Source organism: Nyctibius grandis, chromosome 3 (assembly GCF_013368605.1).
Source record: "Nyctibius grandis isolate bNycGra1 chromosome 3, bNycGra1.pri, whole genome shotgun sequence".
NCBI classification, from domain to species: Eukaryota; Metazoa; Chordata; class Aves; order Nyctibiiformes; family Nyctibiidae; genus Nyctibius; species Nyctibius grandis.
The window spans coordinates 84,514,548-84,538,868 of NC_090660.1; the positions used below are offsets into that span (position 1 = coordinate 84,514,548).

The 24,321-nt window shown below is 38.7% G+C and overlaps 1 protein-coding gene across 1 annotated transcript in view; it reads right to left on the bottom strand.

Annotated features, from left to right (window-relative positions):
* The window catches only part of MMP16 (matrix metallopeptidase 16), a 204,158-nt gene that overhangs the window by 42,451 nt on the left and 137,386 nt on the right, over positions 1-24,321 (bottom strand). The window contains exons 5-6 of the mRNA XM_068396545.1: positions 15,390-15,551; positions 9,859-10,076 (exon numbers count right to left, since the gene is read on the bottom strand). Coding sequence (XP_068252646.1) covers positions 9,859-10,076; positions 15,390-15,551 — 380 coding nt within the window. The remainder of the gene's footprint in view (positions 1-9,858; positions 10,077-15,389; positions 15,552-24,321) is intronic.

Here is a 24,321-nt window from a genome sequence, read left to right on the forward strand (position 1 = left end):
TCAAGGTGATGTCTCAGCACAGCTGTTAAATCTACCTCTTCTCCTGGGACTGTATTGCAATGCACATCATCCCAACTCACAGTATGGAGGTAGTCAAGCAACAGGTACCACAGTGTCATGCAAATAATGGTATGAGGAGAAATAATATGTGTTTTGCATGTGAGGGTTTATTTGGGTCAAGGTGGTGTGAGCAATTACATGTTAACAAAACGGTAACACCACTTGCATTAGATGAAATGCTTGTGTGGTATACTCTCGAGGGGTCCACAGTCAAAGACGACAGTGTCTAAGGGATAGCTGCCCTTCAGAAAAATCTGAACTACATGTATAGTGGAACTGTTTGGCCTCAGAGGACAGACTGTATCTAATTAAAAGCAAAGCACATATGATGGACGTGAGAGGAGCTCAGTACCATCTGCTCTGCTACTGATCAAATCCTTTTACACCACTTTGTTTGCCAATGCAAACATAGCCTTTTGGAAAAAAGTAGTACTCTTTCTTTTGACAAATCTAAAGCCCTGCTGAAGATACTGAGTCTCGCATCCTGCTAAGGTTATACTTTTTAACAGGCTAATACATGAATAATAGGAATTTTATTAGCCAGCTAGTACAGATTGTTAGTCAGTTCAAGTTGCTTACAACTTTCAATAACATGTATATCCATTACACTGATGTTCTTGTAAATAAGGCCCTAATAATATAGTTACAATTTTTTAGAACTTTCTATACATAATATTTATATGTGTATGAATATACCTGTAGGTTAGTAGGTGCTAGATAATAAGTATAGCTATGACTGGGTTGGCATCTTGCGAATGGATGTAAAACTATGTAATAAAGTCCAAGACAATTTTTTAAAAGGTGAGAGAGTAGAAGCATTTTTAGCTGAACTATTCTGGTACAATTATTAGCCAGGTGATTACATTCTTGTCTAAATTTCTCTGCAGCTGGATGGAATATACTACCTACTTTCCATACAGTGGTGAATAGGTTGTGCTTTCCATTTTAAACCTGTGAAATGTGTTAGCTAAAACCCTTCCCTAGCTTAGAAGCACACTGAAAGGTTTAGGTAACATTGGAAAATATTTTTACAACTGTCAGTGAAAGTATCCATTTATCAAAAATATACAAGCTATGACTTTTTAGTATTCCAGCATGTCTCTGATTTTTTCCTTCTTGACATCCTACAATTTGTTTTTGTGCCACAAAACATCCATCCTGTACGTTTCCAGTGGGCTTTGTCTACTGTGATACATTGAAGTCCCCACTGATTTTTTGCTGCTTTTCTCCTTCCTTTTAGACGTATAACCTGAATTTCCTGAATTAAAGCAGTCCTCCTCCCCGATGAGTTAAAAAATGTCAGATTCCACCAGATTGTTCTTCCTACCATAATGATATAAAAAGTAGGGGGAAAGGAGTCCGCACTCTGCAGACTTAGCTACTTCTGCCCTCCTATTCCCAGTCTTTTACAGCTGAGATGTTAAGTAGTTTTCCCTCTCAGATCTCAAAGTGTCTACTTCCACAGCATCCTCTGCTGAACTTTCCCAGGCTGCAGCTGACAGCCCAGACATCCACAGCATCATGCGACAAAAAACAGCTACACAAACAAACCAGGAGAGGTTTGAAAAAATGTCTGCTCTCAAATACGGTAGAGTCAAATCTCATACTGTAGCTGTTTCCTTGTCTCTACTTTTTGTTATTAGTATTTTCCCTTGGTCCAACAGATTTTTTATTAGACCTAGCAGTTATGATTAAATAGTCAATGCTAAAATGCTTTAAAAATTCCTCATGTGTTTACCACGTATCAAGAAACAGGTGGGTTTTTTTTTTGTGTTTAACAGCGTACTCTATATAAATACACAATTCTGAAAGGGATATTAAATGGCATCTGTACAGTTCTGTATGAAAGCAACTGAAGTCTAAACTAATGCCAAGGGGTAATGTCAGCCTAATTGGCTTGGCTTGTTTGGCATGTCATAAATGTTTTTACAATGGTTCTCAGCAGATGAAGAGTCAGAAAACAAATTTCTGCAAGTTCTGGAGAAATTACTATAAAATAGTAAAACACAGCCTGTTAAGGCCTTCCTAAAATTGGTTCCATATTCTACCATCTGTAATGTTAACATTTCAGACGACATTTCTCTGAGCTGTTAATGCTATTTGTCTGATGGACAAGCTTCTTTCTCTTATATTTACATTGCATTTCAAGAAGCACCTTAGTATACAACAGTGGTTAAAAATGCTGTTCTTCAAAGAGTAAGTTAACTTTTCCAACAAGAATACTAAAAACATTATAGATTATATAGGATCCATTCATTTGTTTCTTAAGGATTTAGCATTAAATAAAGGACCAGTGTAACATCTATGAGATGTTCTTCTGTGAAGCAAAAACCTGTGTCACATAAACAAAGAGCAGTGACCTGTCCCTCTAACTTGCTGATTACATGGGACAAGTTCCACACATTTAGTGCTTACTTTTCTAGATGCAACCTGTTCAAAAAAATAAAGATTTTGTTAAAATCTGTGAAACTGAAAAGGACTTAAGAAAAAGGATACTAACAGCAGTAACACAGATTATTAAAGCACAGCTAGAGGTAATTTTGTTGCCAAGGAACGATCAGTACGTAGAGTCAAGCTTCACTTGCCTCAAAAATAACAGAATAAGCAACCAGTGCTACTTGATCTGCATCCTTTGAGAGATAATATATTCTGTGCAACCATTGGCTCCCTTGAACATTTTTTTAACTGTGTAAAAGGTTCAGAAGGTGTTAACATGAGTACCTTTATTGATAGGACATCCTAGATCATCTGCAAAACTGTTTTGCTACAGAACACTGGAAAAGCAGTGTGAATTGCATAGAACACAAGCAGAAAGTGGAAATATATGCTGTAAACTTCTTCATTAGTGGATCTTTTCTGGTGACCTTAGACAATGGGGTTCTTTTCATGATGCAGTAGCTCTGGAGGTACTCTCAGGAGGCTTTAAGGAGAAGACAGTATTGTCAGATACCACATATTGCTATATACAATGGCTGAGAGGTTTTTCCACTAAAGGCAGACAGTGTCAGGCCACTCTGCACATCCTTCCCAGAAAAGGAAGACTAATTTGTTTTTCTGCACTTTGAGCCATTTTCTGTGTCCCAGGGGAGTTCTAACTAAACAGAGGGAGAAAATAGCTGGAGAATGAGAGTGACAGCTAAATACTAATTGCATTCAGCATAAATACTGAGGCTAACTGGAATCTCAAGATAAAAACTTGGCACTCCTGCATTTTGACATAGAAATTCTTCTGTCTTGATGGCTGCTTATACCATTTCAAGCATGCATTAAATAATAGCAGTAATTAAAAAACTGCATTCAATTAAGATAAACTTCATGCACTTTAAAATATCAGTTGATGACAACTGAAACCAATAATTACAATACATTGATTTTAACTAATATTTTTCTTCTATAGTATATTGTCAAGCCCTTAGATCTAGCGGGGGCATTTTAAGGGCATCTAATTTAAACAATTCAGGAAGAAGTCTTTTGGGGACAAATACACTTATATGTCAGTAAGCCATTTATATTTGGTGAAAAATACTTTTTTTTCCTTAAAATCCAATCATTTCTACCAAAACAATTCATCCACAAAATTCCAGTTTTATTAGGTGTTCTTTGGGGAATCTTTAACAAGTTGATTGGTTTACTTTTGTGTTTACTGTTCATAAAATAAAGAACAGTTCCTCTTTATTTCATTTCTAGAACTCTACAATTTTTATCAAGTGTTGCTGGGATTGTTACTTTGCCAAAGTGATGGCAAAACAATAAAAAGGGATGGATTAGTGTAAATTCCGTTTTCCGTTTAAGTTTACTGTTAATAAGTTTTACTCTGGATACATCCATTTGAGAATGCCAGATAGTCTTAAAACCACAGACAAAGCTCACCAATTTGACTGAACATAGAAATTATTTCTAATACTCTGATACTCTTAAGTATACCTAATAGCTCAACAGCCAAGAGAAAACAACCTTATTGAAATTAATATTGTTTGTCATATATTATGAAAATCCACAGTGTATCTCAAACTGTTATCTTTCGTGCTTCAGTTTTATGTTTAAATTAGAATTTAATTATTCAAAAGGGCTCACATTCTTCAACTCTGTGGCTAAGTTCCCAAGCAATTTCAAGGATTATTTAAGCAAATTGAGTTCCTGAGCTTGGGACTTGCCCATGAGATAAAAAAGTGGAGATTTTCAATTTGAAATTGGTACATGGCATACATGCCATTCAGAAGACAGTAAAATCTGCCACTACACAATCATTACAGACCTGTGGATAAAGACAGAGAAATAAAAGGATATAATTTGATTTGCTTCCAGCTTTATTAAATTAACTCATCTGGGAACTATCCAGCAATAATTCTTCCAATGAAGGTCATAATTCTTCTTTAATTGTTTCCACCTGGTACAGTACTGTCATCAGCCCCCTCTTCTCCATGTTTCTGTACTTGGTTCTCAGCCCATCACTCATGCCTTCCCAGTCTATCCTTGTACTAGCATTAAGGAGCAAAGGCAAAGAGGATTGTTTTGTTTTTTTCTTGTTGTGTCAGACCACAAAACCTCCAGCTTCGCTTCCTCCATTGCTGGATGCTTTCCCTGTATTCAATCTCTATTCCTGTTTATACCTTCTGAGAATTAATTCCTGCCCTGCTCCTGCTACAGTCTGACATGCTGAGCTTTTCCTTATAACCTGCCCCCCTGAGATTCTACAAAGTTAGCTGAAGATTACTAACAACCCCTGACTTTTCAAATTCCTTCTCCCCTTTCCTGCTCCTTTCATACTTCTCCCCATACACCAAAAAACACCCCACCCCCCAGAAAAAAATCTCATATAGGTAATGAAACTTCTTTAGCAGACAAAAATCTTCATTAGCAAATTAATGTACAAACCACAAAGTTAAGGCCTACTAACTCAAACATTCAAAGACACTCAGACTACAAAGTCAAGATTTGTACACTTAAGTAAACTCTATTGCTTAATGTGCTAACCCAAGTCATGCCTTGCCATGCTCTCAGGTAGCCTGAGGAGAAAAGGGGAACTGTAGGACCTTTAAAGAAATTAATGTGGACAAAGGTAATCTCTTTCTTCCCTTCCCAACATGTTGCTTTTATGATTGCAGCAACTTCTTTTTGGAGAGTCAGACTCTAAATATGAAATCTGCAAGCACTCTGTTACTGGTCATTTTTCTCTGACAAAGTTTTACCATGTTTATTTATTAGGATGTGGATCATGAATGGAGTTTTAATTTTGGAACATAAATTCAGTTTGCACACTAGTAAGCATACAAACTGTATAGTAAATATCTAGTGTTAAGGTAGTAAGCAGTAAACACTTTTGGAGAAAACCTAATTTGTATTTTCAATCAGAACAGGTAAGAGTGATTAGTAATGGTGGTGAATCTATTTATCCAGGAACACAGACTTGGCTAGACAGGAAATTTTGTATTAGTGGGATAGAATTTCACTATTTATCGTTTTACGTCTAAAATAAATGAGAATATGTTCCATTGCTCTTGAGGTGGATGACATGAGATTGAAATAGGTGTTTTAATATCCTGTTTAATGTCAAGTTAGAAAATTAGATTCTTCCTTAACCTTTGAGTTTTAGTCATAAAGACTGATGGTTCAGGACCTCCCAGTGTTTGAAGATATACCATCTACGCAAATGGAAAAGGCTGCCAGCCCCACAGCTGGCAAAATCCTTAGCTGTTTATGGGTAAAATATTTCCTGCCCATTGGGTTGTGAAGGTGGCTCAATGATTTTGAATGAATTAATGTGTCTGTACATATTTCTTCAGGTATGCTAAAGAAAGTGAAAGCCTGGGGAGAATTGTTAATAGGATTTATCTAGAGTGATAAATTACATAAAAAAAATATATAAGGGAGAAATGAGTCCTATCAGAAAGGATAACAAAAGCCATTGAACTGGGAGCTTTGTGGTTTGGGATAAATTCATTGCACTTCCCTTGTACTTACAATATTGCAAAAGGGAAAAATGTTATCTATTCATGTGAAAGGCCACTCTTCTCTACCTATAATGTTGAAGTTAAAAAGAATCATATCATTTTATTTACAAAACAAAGATCATTCATTTCCTATTGCTTAAGCAAATTTGACACACCAGTAGTTCAAAATAACACACTATCCTGTTGCTTGTTTCGGAAATATTTGCACAGCACTACCTGTCAGGAAACTTGCTTAGGATTTAACACTCTGAATAATAATCATATAATCATAGAATGGTTTGGGTTGAAAGGGACCTTAAAGATCATCTAGTTCCAACCCCCCCTGCCATGTGCAGGGACACCTTTCCACTAGACCAGGTTGCTCAGAGCCCCATCCAATCTGGCCTTAAACACTTCCAGGGAGGGGGCATCCACGGCTTCTCTGGGAAACCTGTTCCAGTGTCTCACCACCCTCACAGGAAAGAATTTCTTTCTAATATCTAATCTAAATCTACCCTCTCTCATTTTAAAACCATTACCCCTCGTCCTATTCCTACATGCCCTTGTAAAAAGTCCCTCTCCAGCTTTCCTGTAGGCCCCTTCAGGTACTGGAAGGCTGCTAGAAGGTCTGCCTGGAGCCTTCTCTTCTCCAGGCTGAAGAGCCCCAACTCTCTCAGCCTCTCTTCATAGGAGAGGTGTTCTAGGCCTCTCATCATCTTCATAGCCCTCCTCTGGACTCGCTCCAACAGCTCCATGTCCTTCTTATGTTGGGGGCCCTAGAGATGGATGTAGTACTCCAGGTGGCATCTGACAAGAGCAGAGTAAAGGGGCAGAATCACCTCCCTCGACCTGCTGGCCACACTTCTTTTGATGCAGCCCAGGATATGGTTGGTCTTCTGGGTTGCAAGCACACACTGCTGGCTCATGTTGAGCTTCTCGTCAACCATCACCCCCAAGTCCTTCTACTCAGGGCTGCTCTCAATCCATTTTCCACCCAGACTGTATTTATGCTTGGGATTGCCCCGACCCATGTGCAGGACCTTGCACTTCGCCTTACTGAACTTCATGCAGTTCTCATGGGCCCACTTCTCAAGCCTGTCAAGGTCCCTCTGGATGGCATCCCTTCCCTCCAGGGTGTCGACTGCACCACATAGCTTGGTGTCATCAGCAAACTTGCTGAGGGCGCACTCAATTCCACTGTCCGTGTCGCTGACAAAGATGTTAAACAATGCCAGTCCCAATACTGATCCCTGAGGAATGACACTCGTCTCTGGTTTCCGCTTGGACATCAAGCCATTGACCGTAACTCTTTAAGTGCGACCATCCAGCCAATTCCTTATCCACCGAGTGGTCCATCTGTCAAGTCCATTTCTCTCCAATTTAGAGACAAGGATGTCATGCAGGACAGAGTCAAATGTTTTGCGCAAGTCCAGGTAGGTGACATCAGTCACTCTTCCCCTATCCACCAGTGCTGTAACCCCATTGTAGAAGGCCACCAAATTTGTCAGGCATGACTTGCCCTTAGTGAAGCCACGTTGGCTGTCACTAATCACCTCCTTGTTTTCCACGTCCCTTAGCATAGTTTCCAGGAGGATCTGCTCCATGATCTTGCCAGGCACAGAGGTGAGACTGACTGGCCTGTAGTTCCCCGGGTCTTCCTTTTTTCCCTTCTTGAAGATGTAGGTTATGTTTCCCCTTTTCCAGTCAGCAGGGACTTCACCACTTTACCAGGGACTGCCACTACTTCTCAAAAACGATGAATAGCAGCTTAGCAACTTCATCCACCAGTTTCCTCAGGACCCACAGATGCACCTCCAGGTTCCTTAGATGGTCTCAAACCTGATCTTCTCCTACAGTGGGTGGTTCATTCTCCCATTCTGCCTTTGCCTTCTGCGACTTGGATGGTGTGGCTAGAGCACTTGCCAGTGAAGACTGAGGCACAAAGGTTGTTGAGTACTTTAGCCTTCTCCACAGCCCGGGTAACCAGGTCTTCCATTTCCTTCTGGAGAGGGACCACATTTTGCCTAGTCTTTCTTTTGTCTCTGACATACCTATAGAAACTTTCCTTGTTGCCTTTGACATCCCTGGACAGATTTAATTCTATCAGGGCTTTATCTTTTCTAACCTGGTCCCTGGCTGCTCAGACAATTTCCCTGTATTCTTCCCAGGCTACCTGCCCTTGCTTCCACCCTCTGTAGGCTTCCTTCTTGTGCCTGAGTTTATCCAGGAGCTCCTTGTTCATCCATGCAGGCCTCCTGGTGTTTTTGCCTGCCTTCCTCTTTGTTGGGATGCATTGCTCCTGAGCCTGGAGGGTGTGGTCCTTGAATACTAACTAGTGTTCTTGGGCCCCTCTTCCCTCCAGGACTTTACCCCATGGTACTCTAGCAAGCAGGTCCCTGAAGAGGCCAAAGTCTGCTCCCCTGAAGTCCAGGGTAGTGAGCTTGCTGCATTCCCTCCTTGCTGCCCTATGTATCTTGAACTCCTCGTGGTCGCTGCAGCCAAGGCTGCCCTGGAGCTTCACATCCCCCACCAGCCCCTCCTTGTTGGTGAGAACAAGGTCCAGCATGGCATCTCTCCTCATTGGCTCCTCTATCACTTGGAGAAGGAAGTGGTCATCCACGCACTCCAGGAACCTCCTGGATTGCTTATGCCCAGCTGTGTTGTCCTTCCAATAGATATCGTAGAGCTTGAAGTCCCCTATGAGGACCAGGGCCTCTGAATGCGAAGCTACATCTATCTGTCTGTAGAGGGCCTCATCCGCTCGGTCTTCCTGGTATGGTGGCCTGTAGCAGACACCTACTATAATGTCTCCAGTCCCTGCCCTCCTTTTAATCCTCACACATAAGCTCTCCAATCCCCAGGCAGATCTCCATGTACTCCAGCTGGTCATTGACATAGAGGGCGACACCCCCTCGTCTCCTCTGCGTGTCCTTCCTAAATAGCCTGTATCCTTCCATTCCAACACTCCAGTCATAGGAGCCATCCCACCATATCTCCATGATGCCAATAAGGTCATAGCCCTGCAGGCGTGCGCATGTCTCTAGCTCCTCTTGTTTATTCCCCATGCTCCGTGCATTTGCATAGAGGTATTTCAGTTCGGCCCCTGATGAAGCTGACTGACTGGCTGAAATTCCTTCGCGTGTCAGAATAATAATTCTGTAATTATCTTTCAACATTTAATGCCTTCTGGAAACCCTACTGCAGATCATCCTCCTAAGACAGTTATGACGTCCATGAGTCTTAGGAAAGTCCTTCTATCAAAAGATTGCCTTTCAGTTCAGTTTGTTTATTTTGATTTGTTGCATATACCACATTTATTAGCTCAGAGCAAGAAGGTGAATGGAAATAAACAATGACACATTTGCAATAAGATTTTTGTTGCAAAGACCTTTACTTAGATATTGCGATTTCAATGCAATCACAACACAATGACAAACTTCCTTTGTAAATGACACATCTAATTATGAAGCTAAAATTATAGCTCTATGGGGGGGAAAAGGTGTTGAAGACACATTATCTAGCGTATCTCTGGATGTGGCTGTATTCCCAACAAAATCATTCCTATTATTCATGAGTTGATTTACACTTTTTACCTCTTCATAACCTGCAGCATTTATTTACCCTTACATTTTGAGGCATTACAGTTTCTGCTGACATAGGTATTTTCCCAAAATAGAACATTACAGCAGTGCACTGCTAGATGTTTAAGTTATGTGTATGTTTATTTTTTATTTCTTTCTTGAACTTTCTAACTGTGATCAGGCTGGGAAAGTGGAGACATGATGAAGGAGAGTTTGCTTTTAAAAAAAAAGAGAGACGTATAAACATAGACATTTGATGTAACATTGAAAACTTCACAGCCTCCTACCTTGAAAACAAACATTTCCCGGCGAAGAATAGCCAGAGTGTTGAAGTTCCCATCACAGATGTTAGGCTTGGCTCCAGGATAGGATGGTTTGTCACCAGTGGGTGGCCGGGGAGGTTTAGGTTGCCTGTCATTCTTCCGTGGGTCTGCTGGAGGGACTGAACGATGTGGGGGCACTGTTGGCAAAGGTCTTGTTGGTGGTGGGATCCTGTCAGGTGGACCTTTAAAAATAGCAGCAGGATGTAATTAACATGCCCACCAGTGGCACTCGAAGAAATACACAACAAAAACCTGCTGTAAGCAGTGCAAACCCTACAGTGAAAAGGAAATGGAAAAAATTACCTAATGCACCTTTCCCATGTTGTTAAAGGGTATAATGAATGGCTACCATAAAACCAAGGCAGGAATGAAGAAAATAATTACTTTTTACTATCCAGAATCTTCCTTCCTTATTGGAACAACATTCCAATAAAACCTGCAAAGGACACATAGTCCACCATCATTTCAGATGAGAGGTAATTCATAGCACATATTTTGCCAATTAAGAACCATTAAAACAGAATCATTGTCTAATATTGTCACGGTTTAAAGCTGGGCTAGCTATTAACCAGGTGGCAGATGCTCTCTGTTAACCCTCTCCCCCCCACCTAAGGGAAAGGGAAAGGGAAAAGGGAGAGAGACTTATGGGTTGGAAAGTTAAAACAGTTTTAATAAACTATAATAATGAAAAAGAGTATAATAACAATAATAATAGAAATAATCAAATATATACAAATATATACAAAGCCAAGACTGAGAGCTTGGAAATCCTCCTCAGGCAGAGTTGCTCCCCCCAGTACAGGCAGAGGGGAAAAGGCAGTACCTCCCCCCAGCACAGGCAGAGGGGGAAATGCAGTAGCTCCACCCAGCACGGGCAGAGGGCAAAATGCAATAGCTCTCCCCAGCACAGGCAGAGGGCAAAATGCAGTAGCTTCCCTGCCATCACACCTGCAGGCTTTTAACTGGAGATTTGGCAAAGCTGGTACCAATCAGTGGGAGACAGGAGGGCCCCTCCCTCCTGGGCCCCACCTCCAGGAGGCAGTGGGTTAGTGATAAGCAGGAAAGTGAGAATGACATGTATGGGATGGAATACCTCGTTGGTCAATCCTGGGTCACCTGCCCTGTCCACTCCTCCCTGCAGGTACAACCCCCTTCGGCTCTTCACTCATAAGCAGTGAGGAATTTAGCAGTGACCTTGGTTTCTCTAAGACTAATTGGCCTGGTTTGGGCCAAACCAGGACATTCCACCCCTTATTCCATACCATTCATGTCATACTCAGATCACCACTACCTTTTCATTTTCAAATATAGATATACATATCACTAGTTTATGATTCATCTTTATGCAAAAAGTCCATCAAGTTCATTTGGTTCAGGATTGTGGGTTTCCATCTGGCTAGCAGTCTCTCAGCAGTCTCTCTGGCTAGCAGTCTCTCTTTTGTCATGGTTCGTGCCCACGGGTTTAGTGGCTGTAGCGACAGTACACACTGTAGGATCTGAGGCTGTAGCGGCAGTACACACTGTAGGACCTGAGGTGGCTGCATAACACCTACAACTGTCCCTGCACCGATATTTAATCTTATCCCACATCAGAAACACATTCAGGACAACCAAAAATAAAAACATGCCACCTAGACAGCACCATCCTAATTTCGCAAAATCTAGTGGAATCAGCTTGGCAGAAAAGGAGAAGGTACTATTTCCCAAAGTAAAACTGGAAGTGTAATCATTAACAGAATCTGCTAAAGGACGCCTGAAACGTGCAGATGAAGTTGCTGCTAGTGATTCGCGATTAAAGCTGCCCATCATTGTGTCATAGAGATAAGAAATCGGAATATTAACTGCCCAGTTTATCACAGCATAAATCAGTATCAAACCCCATACCAAAACAATACATTTCGACCAGCGCCCACTGCTAAACTGCATGTAAACATTCATAAGAAGCAAGCAATAACACAGTGCCCACGGCAGGTAAGGCATCATTGCAATACTCAATTGTGAAAGAAACTCCATAAAAAGATGAGATAACACAGCATTCAAAAATGACATCACCATCTTCACTGTCTGTTTTAACTTTCCAACCCCTTGTAAATCTCAAAGGAAGAAATCTGATATTCTCTCAGCTGAGCTCTCCTGGTCTCCTCCCACCAGAGCAAGGGTTCAACTTATCACAGCAACCTGTTGGAGCTTCTCTCGAGCCCCACGTTGGGCACCAATTAATCTGTCACGGTTTAAAGCTGGGCTAGCTATTAACCAGGTGGCAGATGCTCTCTGTTAACCCTCTCCCCCCCACCTAAGGGAAAGGGAAAAGGGAGAGAGACTTATGGGTTGGAAAGTTAAAACAGTTTTAATAAACTATAATAATGAAAAAGAGTATAATAACAATAATAATAGAAATAATCAAATATATACAAATATATACAAAGCCAAGACTGAGAGCTTGGAAATCCTCCTCAGGCAGAGTTGCTCCCCCCAGTACAGGCAGAGGGGAAAAGGCAGTACCTCCCCCCAGCACAGGCAGAGGGAGAAATGCAGTAGCTCCACCCAGCACGGGCAGAGGGCAAAATGCAATAGCTCTCCCCAGCACAGGCAGAGGGCAAAATGCAGTAGCTTCCCTGCCATCACACCTGCAGGCTTTTAACTGGAGATTTGGCAAAGCTGGTACCAATCAGTGGGAGACAGGAGGGCCCCTCCCTCCTGGGCCCCACCTCCAGGAGGCAGTGGGTTAGTGATAAGCAGGAAAGTGAGAATGACATGTATGGGATGGAATACCTTGCCGGTCAATCCTGGGTCACCTGCCCTGTCCACTCCTCCCTGCAGGTACAACCCCCTTCGGCTCTTCACTCGTAAGCAGTGAGGAATTTAGCAGTGACCTTGGTTTCTCTAAGACTAATTGGCCTGGTTTGGGCCAAACCAGGACAAATATACAACATAAAGGAAAACAAAAAAACCTGTTCCTAATAAGATCATCAGCAGTCAATGTGTTTTCAACCCATATTTGTAACTTCCAACCATCAATTCACATACGCATATATGTGGCATACCTGATATTTCCTACTGACCCAATTTGTAGGCCAAGTAATGTCACGTGCATTAGTGACAGGACATTCCCAGCTTTCCCCAATGCCCCTTGATATGTATAGGAGCTCTTGAAACTGGACTTCAAATCCTAGGCATGCACATAAACAAAAACCATAATTCCAATGTTTTCTTCAATATTCTGAAATTAATTACTTCTTATTTTAATTTTTATTTTCCAGTGAGTCTTACAAATGTAGATACATGGTAATTAAAAGTATTATTCTGAGGATAAATGGATTAAAAAGAACTGAAGTGAAAAACTAAAACTCTGTACCGTGGTTTTAAAACATTTTTCTTCTTTCAAATACATTTTCTGTCACAAAATACAGAGTTTGGTGACAGGTGAAATAACTATCCCACTCATAATTTCTCTATCTGAAAGTCAAAAGGCCATTCTAGACAGATGCTGTTCATAAATAATGGCATACTGAATGACTTGCAATGGGTGTACTGAAAATGCCTTTCCCTTTTTACTCCTGTTACTACTTTTACTTATATTTTCCATGTACAAAAAGAAGTTTCAGTTGGATCAGTAAGATTTCTGGAAACAAGATGAACACTTTAATTTTGCTCAGTCTATTTAGGCCTCTCTCCAAGCCATTTAAATGCACAATCAATTTTGACTTTAAAAAATAAATATCATTTGCATGACCTGCTTCAGAAAGACTTTTGAAGAGTAAGACAACTATAAAACTGCATAATGTCATTTGAATTTCTGATATTTTTCAAAAAAAGTATACTTTTTTAAAGAACAAGATAGACTATGTGAGGAAATATTAAACTCGCCAAATGATTGCCATACAATGTAATAAGGCATTTATTTCATTCACAATTTTAAGACTTGTGACATTTATAATTTACAGTTAATAACGGTGTTTCAAGGAATACTGCAGACCAAAGTAATTATTTTAATAGGCCTGACATTTTTATTGAGGCATATGATTCCAAATCACCTCTTGATTTTAAAGGGAGCAAAGGAATCAGTTTGCAGTAGCTCATGTTGGAAAGTTTTTAACCCCAAACCAAAGCTTTCATATGCCATTTGGTGATGATGTCAGATATTACTTCCCAGGGGTAACACATTTCTCCTAATGTATAGCCCACAGCTGTTAGAGCTTAGCAGCTAGTTTTCAGCAAAGTATTCTTGTCTAGCCCTTAAGTCTAGACTACCGACATATGAGGTCATGAGAAACAACCTTCCTTCCAGCTAATCACACAGGAAAAAAAACCAACCAAACAAAACTTGATCAGCCAGTCATTTTGAAATTGCTATTTATGCTTTATGAAAATACATATCAGTGCTTGTTAATATAATATTTTAAAAAGCTTGTTGATATAAAACACCATGGAGGCTGCAGAGTTCTACTTAGCAGTACAGTAATTCTACATGATCGTAGTTGTCCTTTCTAGCAGTAAAGATAAACAAGGAATAGTCCCAATAATATTCAGTATAAACCTGACAGTTAAACCTTTAAACTGAAAATAATTCTGAATACAAAATTGAATCCAATACAGAATTAATTGGGGAATATTAAACAAGGCAATTTCAAAAGATGCATACTGGATACATAGCATTAGCATACAGATACCACAGATTTTTCACTGTAGCAGAGAAAAATAATTTTTTTTTTTAAAAAAAAACCAGACTATTTAACAGATACCAACAGAATACAAGTCTTTAAAACCAAGAACAAAACCATGTCTTTGGAAATGTAAGGAACAGTCATATGGGAGTTAGTGTTACATTCAACGCTTAATCAGAATAATATTATTGTTTTGGATTTTTTAAAAATTTTCAATAACCTTGCCTTGTCAAATTCAATTCAATACATGCAGAATTTATTTACATCATATGTGTCTTTCATATCAGGCCACAAAAAAACCCCTAAACAAACATATTTTAAAGAAGTGTGCCTTTTTCCCCTTAGGTAGCTCAAAATCTTGGGCTGGTAATAACATTCTTTTGAGATCAATTTGCTATATTTATCACAAGAAAGGGTTTTTCTAGGATCACAAATTTTGTTACCTCAGGGAACTGTTTACTATTCTAACTGATAAACTGAGAAGTGATCGATTCATCCAGTTACATGAGCTTGGACTACTGTGGAAAAAAGTTAATTATGGTTATTAAAGGCCTGCATTTCTTAATATTTTCATAGTTGGGGATCCTTTTGCAGATATTTTCTTCATGGCTTTTTAAAACATTTAAAATTACTATTCCAGCTGAGTGCAAATTTGAATGTAAGGAAGCTGTAAACAGTGAGAGACAAAGTAAAAGAGCTTCATAAAAATCTTTGGCCTACTCACAAGAAGGCCTTTGGCATAATAAGTGGCAGTGTCTACACTAACAAACTCTCTTGGAGAGGTGGTATGGACAGCAAAAAATTATGTTGCCTAATTAGAGCATGACATACCGTATATCTTCTGGATGCCTTGTAAATCATCATTAGGTAGTTTGAAGTTGTCAGTTTCCATATACTGGTAAAATGGAGCCATGATTGCAGTGGGATCATTAGAGTGCTCCAAGCCCAGAGCATGTCCCAGTTCGTGCACTGCAACTAGAAACAGATCATTTCCTATGAAGAGAGGAAAGGGAAAAAGACCTTTGAAACCATAAGCATAGTAACAGAAATAACACAAGTGGAGGACTCTGCACCTGAAAGACATTTTCACTGAACTTGAATTTTACAAGGTAATGCTTAATAATGAAACATAAGGATAATGTGCTGATTATTTGTAGATGTTGTCCATTTCTGAATCACCATAACTGAAATCCTAATGAGGAAAATATGGGCGTTGCGCTATGCTTCTCAAAATAGGATGCCCTTATATATTTCATTACGTAATTCCCTTGTAAGTTTAGTTGCTTACTTAATTATTAGAACTTTTTGATTTTTGTAGGTCTAAAAAATAAATTAACACACTTGTCTTATACACTGATTTAAATTTTTTTTATTCCCTTTTAAGAATCTTCGGTTCATTTTCTTTTACGGGGTACTGGCCACAACTAGAAGTTTTGACAGTAGAATTATGGTATTCTGTGAAGCAAACACAAATCAAAGCCAATGGGATTATTTCTATAAAAGTTTCAGAGCTGGACCTCTATAGTATTAATTTTGTCTATTTTTATTCATCTAAGACTTAGTTCAGCATTTTTTTTTATGAGTCTTTCGTACAATTCTGTTTGTAGTTAACCTGTCATATAACAAGACTTTGGAAAAATGTTTTACATCAGGAGAAAGATTCTGGTTACTTGGAGCAATATCTAGGACATTGTCCAGTTTCACCACCTAGAGATGGGAAGAACCATCCTCTGGAAGTGTGTTCTTGTCCCACCGACAAAAGAGAAGTATTCTAGATCAGCAGCTTATGCTGAACATCTAACTTTTAGACGGCTGGACTCAAGTGAAACAGGTGCCACCTACTGTAGGCAGTTTCTTGTTGAAAGAGCAGTATAAATAACAAAAGGCCTATACTATGGCCTAATAGTTAACTCATATTATGTGTATTTGTTGGGGGTAGACAGTTATTTCCTGCTGCTGGCACTTGAACTAGAACTCTAAGTACTATTATAATATTAATAGTAATAATATTAAAAAGTTGAATTTAGAAAAAAATTAGCAAAAGAATTTACATATATATATAGTTACATATATATATAGTTATAGAACTTTGAGGACATAGTTGACAGCATTTCAATTCTTCAAGTATTTCCTCTCGTTGACACAAACAAATAAACTGTCTCTCAGGTATATATGAAAGGGGAAACAATTGGCAGAAGATGTATTCCTGATGTATGGACCCATGCTGATGTTTGTAAAATAGATGTTTGATTGAAAGTGTGGAAACAGTCACAACTAAAACTATGTGCTTAGTTGACAGACTCTTTTCATGTCTCTGATTCTTAATCCAGAAATATGAAAACTAAATGTTCTTGCTCTTTTATTCAGTATAATTGTGCAGAAAAACCATGTCTTTCAAAAATTGTGACATCATGTGCTTTCAGAAATGAGAAGAGTTTAACCTGTCATTTATAATTATCGTTTATAATTATGTGGTTTCCAGAAGAAATATTTTCATGACAATATTTTTTCTTGGATGCAGTTCTTTTCGTAGTAAAGCAGATTCTCAATGTACTGTTGTAACAGGTTTGATAAACTTGACTGTCGCGGTGACGAATGCTTTTGGTATCTGAATCTGCCCTTCTATATCCAGTCAAAGCTGATCTTGAGATTAAACTCATATGAATAATCCACAGATTCTGTAGCTAACCTCAGCATTGGAAGTGATGCACAGGAGCAACTCTGTAAATGTTTTCATTCTGCGCTCATAATGGAACAATTAATAGAATTTTAAAAAATGGTAGGCTTAAGATGGAAAGACATGAAGGAAGAAGATATTACTGTGCTAGTACTATTGTACTGTGACATGTCTCACATTATTTTTTCAATTATTTTCTGTGTTTTATGAAAGTTAAGAGTTCTAACCCAGGTGTATTAGAATGAAATATTTCTTTGTCTGGCATTAACGCATATATTTAAAATGCAACTTTCTTTTGCTTTTCAGACCTTGTGAAAGGCAAATTTGCCTCCTAGACGGTGCTTCCTACTTCATAACTAAGAATACTAACCAATTTAGGTCCTATATTAATAATTGTACTAATAAGTTGGACACAGTATTTACTGATCCATTTTCAAATAGTTGTAGATTAATAGTATTTGATCTACCACTACTATTAGGCTGGTCAGTACTAGTAAACCAAAGAGTGTTTTACATGTGGTGTTCAACCTCTACTGTTTGAGGTAGAATAGACTAGACTGCTTCAGTTGGAAGGGACCTACGATGATCATCTAGTCCAACTGCTTGACCAATTCAGGGCTGACCAAGTTAAAACCTGTTATTAAGGGCATTGTCCAAATGCCTGTTAAACACTGACAGGCTTGGCGCATTGACCACCTCTCTAGAAAGCCTGTTCCAGTGTTTGACCACCATCTCGGTAAATAAATGCTTCCTAACGTCCAGTTTAAACCTCTCCTGGCACAGCTTTGAACCATTTCCATGCATCCTATCACTAGATACCAGGGAGAAGAGATCAGCACCTCCCTCTCCACTTCCCCTCCTCAGGAAGCTGTAGAGAGCAATGAGATCACCCTCAGCCTTCTTTTCTCCAAACTAGACAAGCCCAAAGTCCTTATCTGCTCCTCACAGCACATGCCTTCCAGCTCTTTCACCAGCTTTGTTGCCCTCCTCTGAACACATTCAAGCACCTTCACATCCTTCTTAAATTGTGGGGCCCAGAACTGCACACAGTACTCAAGGTGAGGCTGCACCAATGCTGAATACAGCGGCATAATCACCTCTCCTCACTGGCTGGTTATGCTGAGTTTCATGCACCCCAGGATGCAGTTTGCCCTTTTGGCTGTCAGGGTACACTGCTATCGACCAGCACGGCCAGATCCCTTTCAGCAGCTGCTCTCCAGCAACTCTTCTCCCAGTTTATACATGTGCCCGATGTCACTCCGTCTTAGGTGCAGAATGAGCATTTTGACTTGTTAAATTTCATCCCATTAATCATTGCCCAATGGCAATGGTAGGAGGTCTGGGAAGTGAACTTGCTAAAATTTTTAAAATTCCAAGAAACCACAGTTAATAAATAGTCTTGGAAGAGTCTACTGCTTCTATTTGTGCCAGTTATGCAATGCATGAAGAATCAATACATCTTTTAGCTATCAGTCCTCATTGAGTCCTCATAAAGATCTCCAGGAATTTCCATATTTTTCAGCATTCAGGAATTTCCCTATATATTCAGCATCTGACTGCCCCACTGGTCTTAGTCAAAGCCTAAGTCCAAAAGGGAAAAAGGCAAAAGGACTATGAAAAGTAATTTCCATCTCCTGCAATGCAACTTGTAGCCATCAGGGGAGCTATTAAATGTGTTAAAGAAAGAGTAGCCCTTGGAGTGAATGGATAAGGGGGGAAGGGACAAGGTCACAGGAAAGAGTTGGGAGAATAATATTCTTTTCTGGGGTGACAGTGATTTAACAGGGAACATGTTTTCTACTTATAGTCAAATAGCCCCATTATTCATAACAATTTCCATCAAGAGTCATGATTGTTTCCAGGGCATCCTGAATTTAAACTGACCCAAATAACTTAGTGCAGTTAAAACTGAGGTTTAAACCAGTTCAAGATGTGTTGTGTGAGACCAGTGCAGGTAGGACTTACTACTCTTAGTTTCCATCTTTTTTCCTTTGCATACAATTAGATTTCTCCAATTTGGCAACAATTACTTGGTCCCTTTTTGCTTTTGGGAGCAGACTTGCCTTGAGCATCTCAGTGTTACTGTAACTAGGTACTGACAGTGCAGAAGGATAACCATGAGCACTCTTTCCTTCCCTCCAGGCTGCACAGAAGTGTACTTGTGACTGCAAGGTTGATAGTAGGCCAACTTCAGTTCCTTGGCCAGTGGTCAGATGAAGGAATGTAAAGGCAAGTGAACAATCATACCAGCTCAGGCTGGCTTTGTTATTGTAGTGACATTGGATATAATTTTTTAAATATTTATAATCCCTACCATTGAAGGAGAGAGTCCCAAATGATTCTATATTTCAGTATACATTACTCAATTAGAAACATATATTTCAGTCCACTTGGCAAAATGAAGCACCATCGCAAAATTTTAACAAGTCATGAGTAACTGAGTTAAACTACATATGACTATGATGACTTTTAAACTAAAGGTTGCCACTGAAGGATATACTATGGTGAATATTCATTGTGACAGTCTCAGTTACAACTTGTTATATTTATCTATAGGGTAGTAGAGAAATATTGCAAAACATATTTCACAAGTCCAAAACTTGTGCAACTCCATTCTTGTGTTCCGCAGTAGCATGAAGATTTGGAATAGAGTGGATATAAGCTCAAAAAGATTGTGATTGTTTTGCTTATTTTATCTCAGGTTTGATTTCATGAGGGGAAAAAAAAAAAGATACTGTGTGTAAAGAACTAAGACAAAATGTTTATTTTTATACTGACACTTTTCTCTGAGGCTATAAACTATTTTAGGCACTAAATCTGCCCGACTTCACAATCACTGCGCAAACTCCAGAATATAAATATGTATTAATATATCAAATATTCAACAGCTAGCACTGTGGAGCATGGTGTATGGGGAAACCTTTCCCTGTAGCTAATATATACGCTATTTTTTATGACTACAGATAAAAAAAAAGCTAATATGCTTGTCCACAACAAGCTATTAAGAAACCCTTGTTCTGAAGATATTCATTCCTGTTTTAAATGGTATGTGAGCTTAATTTATAAAGCAATACCCTAATGGCTTAGCAAGCCTTAGATTCATCACTTGGTCATCTTTTTGATGCAGCCCTAAATGACACCTCAGGGCATGTATGTTACTTGGTTCTTCTCCTTGGGACTTGACAGTAACTGCTACAACACACTGTGAGCTCAAGAGTTGTCCATCATTTAAATGCCATGTGACCTTAATTTCGAAAACTTTCTCATCAAGAGAAAACCAAAAAATCTAGAAACTGCATTTCAAATGACAAACAAAATGGAAAACTACAAAAATGTTTTATACACGGACATATAATGTTTCTTCCAAAGATTATTCTTTTTTTTTTATGTGATGCAGATAAATGATCTCAGATTAAATCCACATGAATCTGAAATGTAAATTTGTACAAGAAAGACTTCTATTACAGCCCTATTATCAACAAGGCAGTACCTCAAGGTCAAGTTTACAGCTTATTAGAAAATATAACACACATGCTAGACATGAACTTGTGTCTGGTGTATTTACAGTTTACATTTTCATTATTCTGTTCAGTCCTACCATTGGCTCACCAAACCAATGCTGCTAATCCCAACTGGCTGAAATGCTGCAAACCTTAGAGTAAGATTCTTACTCTATATAGCACACAGAAAGAAAAAAAAAAAGAAACAAAAGAAAAAACCACTTTTATATCTTTGTTATTATTATTCTTTCCAGACAAGACAGAATTTTGAACTTGCTATTTCAACAGTCAGTGATAAAAGAAGATTCTTTCACTCTCCGACCTTATTGCAATACAGCCAAATTGAGCATATACATTATGTATGCACTCACATAAGCACCATATATACATATGTATGCTATACAGAGAGTATACATAGACCTAAATATAAATCACAGGCATACTCTTACCCAAATAAAGGTGTCATATTTTCCAGTCTAAGAAATCATATACAGTTGTTGCTTGACATTATCTCAAACCTTTGCCATTGGCACTATTTGGTAACTTGATGGTTATTATGGAAAGAAAGGTTTGCTAAAAGATGGAGCTGAGATCATGTAGTAGCTTTGAAAAAGAAGAGCAAAACTAAATATTTGTGATTTTAAATCAACATGTATCATACATAGTATACCCATTTTCTAGATGAACTTAGTGTAACTATTTTGTACACACTGTATTTTAAACAATCATTTTTCAATAACATATCTATACATTTAGTCTGTTTTCCATTGTGACAAAAGAATGACATAAAAATATGTTTCTTTCACTCTATTATTACATATACTAACATATACACTAAAATCTTTGCAAGTTGACTTATTGAAATATATATATTTGCAGACAGAAAGGGAGGTATAGGCAGTTTGTTACATACAAAGTATGTACTAATATATTCTGTGTATACTTTAGTATACCTACACCCATATGTGTATATTTTTGAAAAACTATTCAATTTAAAAAAGACCAACAGATTAGTGTGAAATTCAAACTTGCTCGCTTGAAATTTGACAAGGGGACATTCCTATAGGGTAAGACTGTCTTCAAGTGACTCAGTGATCATTGCTGAGATTTGTTATGGACATGTGAGTTTACAGGTGTGCATGTCCTTCCTGGCAGTATTCTAATGGTTCAGCATATTGTGGGCATAATTTAGAAGAAGTCAGGAGCCTGACAAATAACATATTTGAAAGGACCCCATGTTCTTTTATAATACAGAGCACCATGTACTTTAGAAGGCAAGAATTTCTGCCTTACAACTTACATTTATTACCAAGTACATTCTACAACTTTCTAGTAAATTGATTGAAATAGGTGGAATTACTTACTTAATGTATTCTTAATTTCTCTTCTAGAACAGCAGGGATGTAAGGATATTACCACTTTGTTTCTCATAGTCTCAATCATTAGTACTGAAAAATTTCACAAACTATTCTAATTAGTGAATCAATACCAGCTTCTCCAAAGAGTGAGAACTGAAGCAGCTGGGTATGATCCTAAGGGAGGTAAAGCAGACGGGAGAGCTTGCTGCTTCCCAAAAAAAAGCATAAATATCATGGTGTGTGCTCCTTCTGCAAATATAATGCGTATGGCTTTATTTCATGCTTTGAAAAGCATGCTTAACAGACTGAAAAGTTTTATTTTGGGTATTTTCATGGTCCTCTTTAAATAATAATTATTTTAAATAAATCAAATTAAAATTATAATGGAATTTTGCATTTTGCTAGAAAAGATCTTGATAAGTTAATTTCTCTCAGCAAGCTCACACTAGTAAAAATGTTTCAAAATACAGTGGTCATTCTCATAACATTACAAATGACTAGGTTGCCAAATAACATTTACACTATTTTTCCAGTACTCTCAATGCAATTGCAAATACCATAGCAGCCTTATCTATTTATACTCTTTCCTTTCTTCTCTTTGTTGCTGTTTTTAGTTGTTGCTGTGGGAACAATAAGCTGGAGAAGTATTTAAAACTCCTTTCTGAAGGCTATGAGAATGGACACATGCTGGGATTGAAGATTTGGATATGTGCATGAAAAGAGCATGCATCACACAATTCTCAGCTAGCCTCCATGGCCCTGTCCTTGACGGTCATTCATGTGAAGGGAATGGACATCCTTCTACCACTCCTGAGTAAGTGTCAGGCTGGGTTAGAATAAAAATAAAAGGATCTTAATTGTTCATGAGTCCGTATTAAAATAAAATCCTTGCTATTGACAAAACAAATGTAGGTTTTATCTTTAAGCCACTCACCTAAAATGCTGGCATGCTAACACTGCGGCTGCTTTTGTTTTGAAGGGATGACGTTTTTTTATTTTTTCTTTATTTCCCCTAATGTTCCGTGTATCCTACTATAAAGAGAAATATGTGTAACTACCAGGAGGAAGGTCAAAGTCACGCTGCCAATATTCACAATAGATGTAACTTGCCATGGGGCAGAAATCTGGAAGGGTCCTACAGATCACTGAAATCACCATAACAGAATTACACAGAATTTAATTTATGTGTAAACCTTGTGTTGGGTCTCTTCAGAGATAAATTTTTACCCTGTGTCAGTTGAACTGCTGAGAATAATTATATTATACTCTAACTTAACTCACACTAAAGCCATCAAAACCAAGTTGTTATTCTTATGTTATCATTGTATCTACTTCACATGTACATATGACTTTAAGATTTTTTAAAGAAAAAGAGACATAGTGTTGTATATATATTTGGGAATTTTATAGGAACAGTTTTTCTTCCTTCACTTTTATTTCGCTTGTTTAATTCCTATTAAGAAAAAAAATTTCAAGAATTGACTATGAGGTTTTTTTCCTTGAACTGGTGATAAAACAAGTGGGAATTTTGAATCCTAATTGGCAAAGTGATTAGGAGAAGAAAAAAAATCATTAAAAGTTGTCTGATCTGAAAAGCAGATATGTTTTCTAAGAAGTCTGCAGACTTCAAAGGGAGATCTGATCCAAGTGCATATCATATTCTAAATTGAGGCAACTTTAAACCGGGGATCATATATATGGAGAAAGTGACAGAAAGACGAATCTGCTACTTTGGTTTTACTTTGATAAAATTTACTCATATGAAATGCTCTGATCTATTGAGTAAATCTGCTACTATTAGTGGCTATATCCATATAGCTGTTTGTTTCACTCTAGAGAAACCACTGTAAGCCTCTCCAGCACTCAGAGAATACTGTCAGTTTGGCACTAGTGACTCTTGGCATTTGTCAGCGTGGAGATGCCTCAGCACCCACAGCAGAGGGGCAGCCTTCAGGACAAAAGATTGCGGAGGGCATGGCAGAGGAAAGCCTATGCAAGAGGATGCTTAGAGAGGAAGATGAAGGCAGGAGGTAGATGACCCTGCAGGAGATCTTGGACATCGGAATGTTAGCCAGGGCAGAGGTCAGTCCAGGCACACTTTCCCTTCTGTGAGTTAGGAGCTCAGCAGGACCCCAGCCTGGAGGGACAGCCACTGGCACAGACAGGGAGAAGGGACAATGCCAGAGGTCCCATGTCTGATGGCTCTCAGACCAGATCTTCCCACTGGA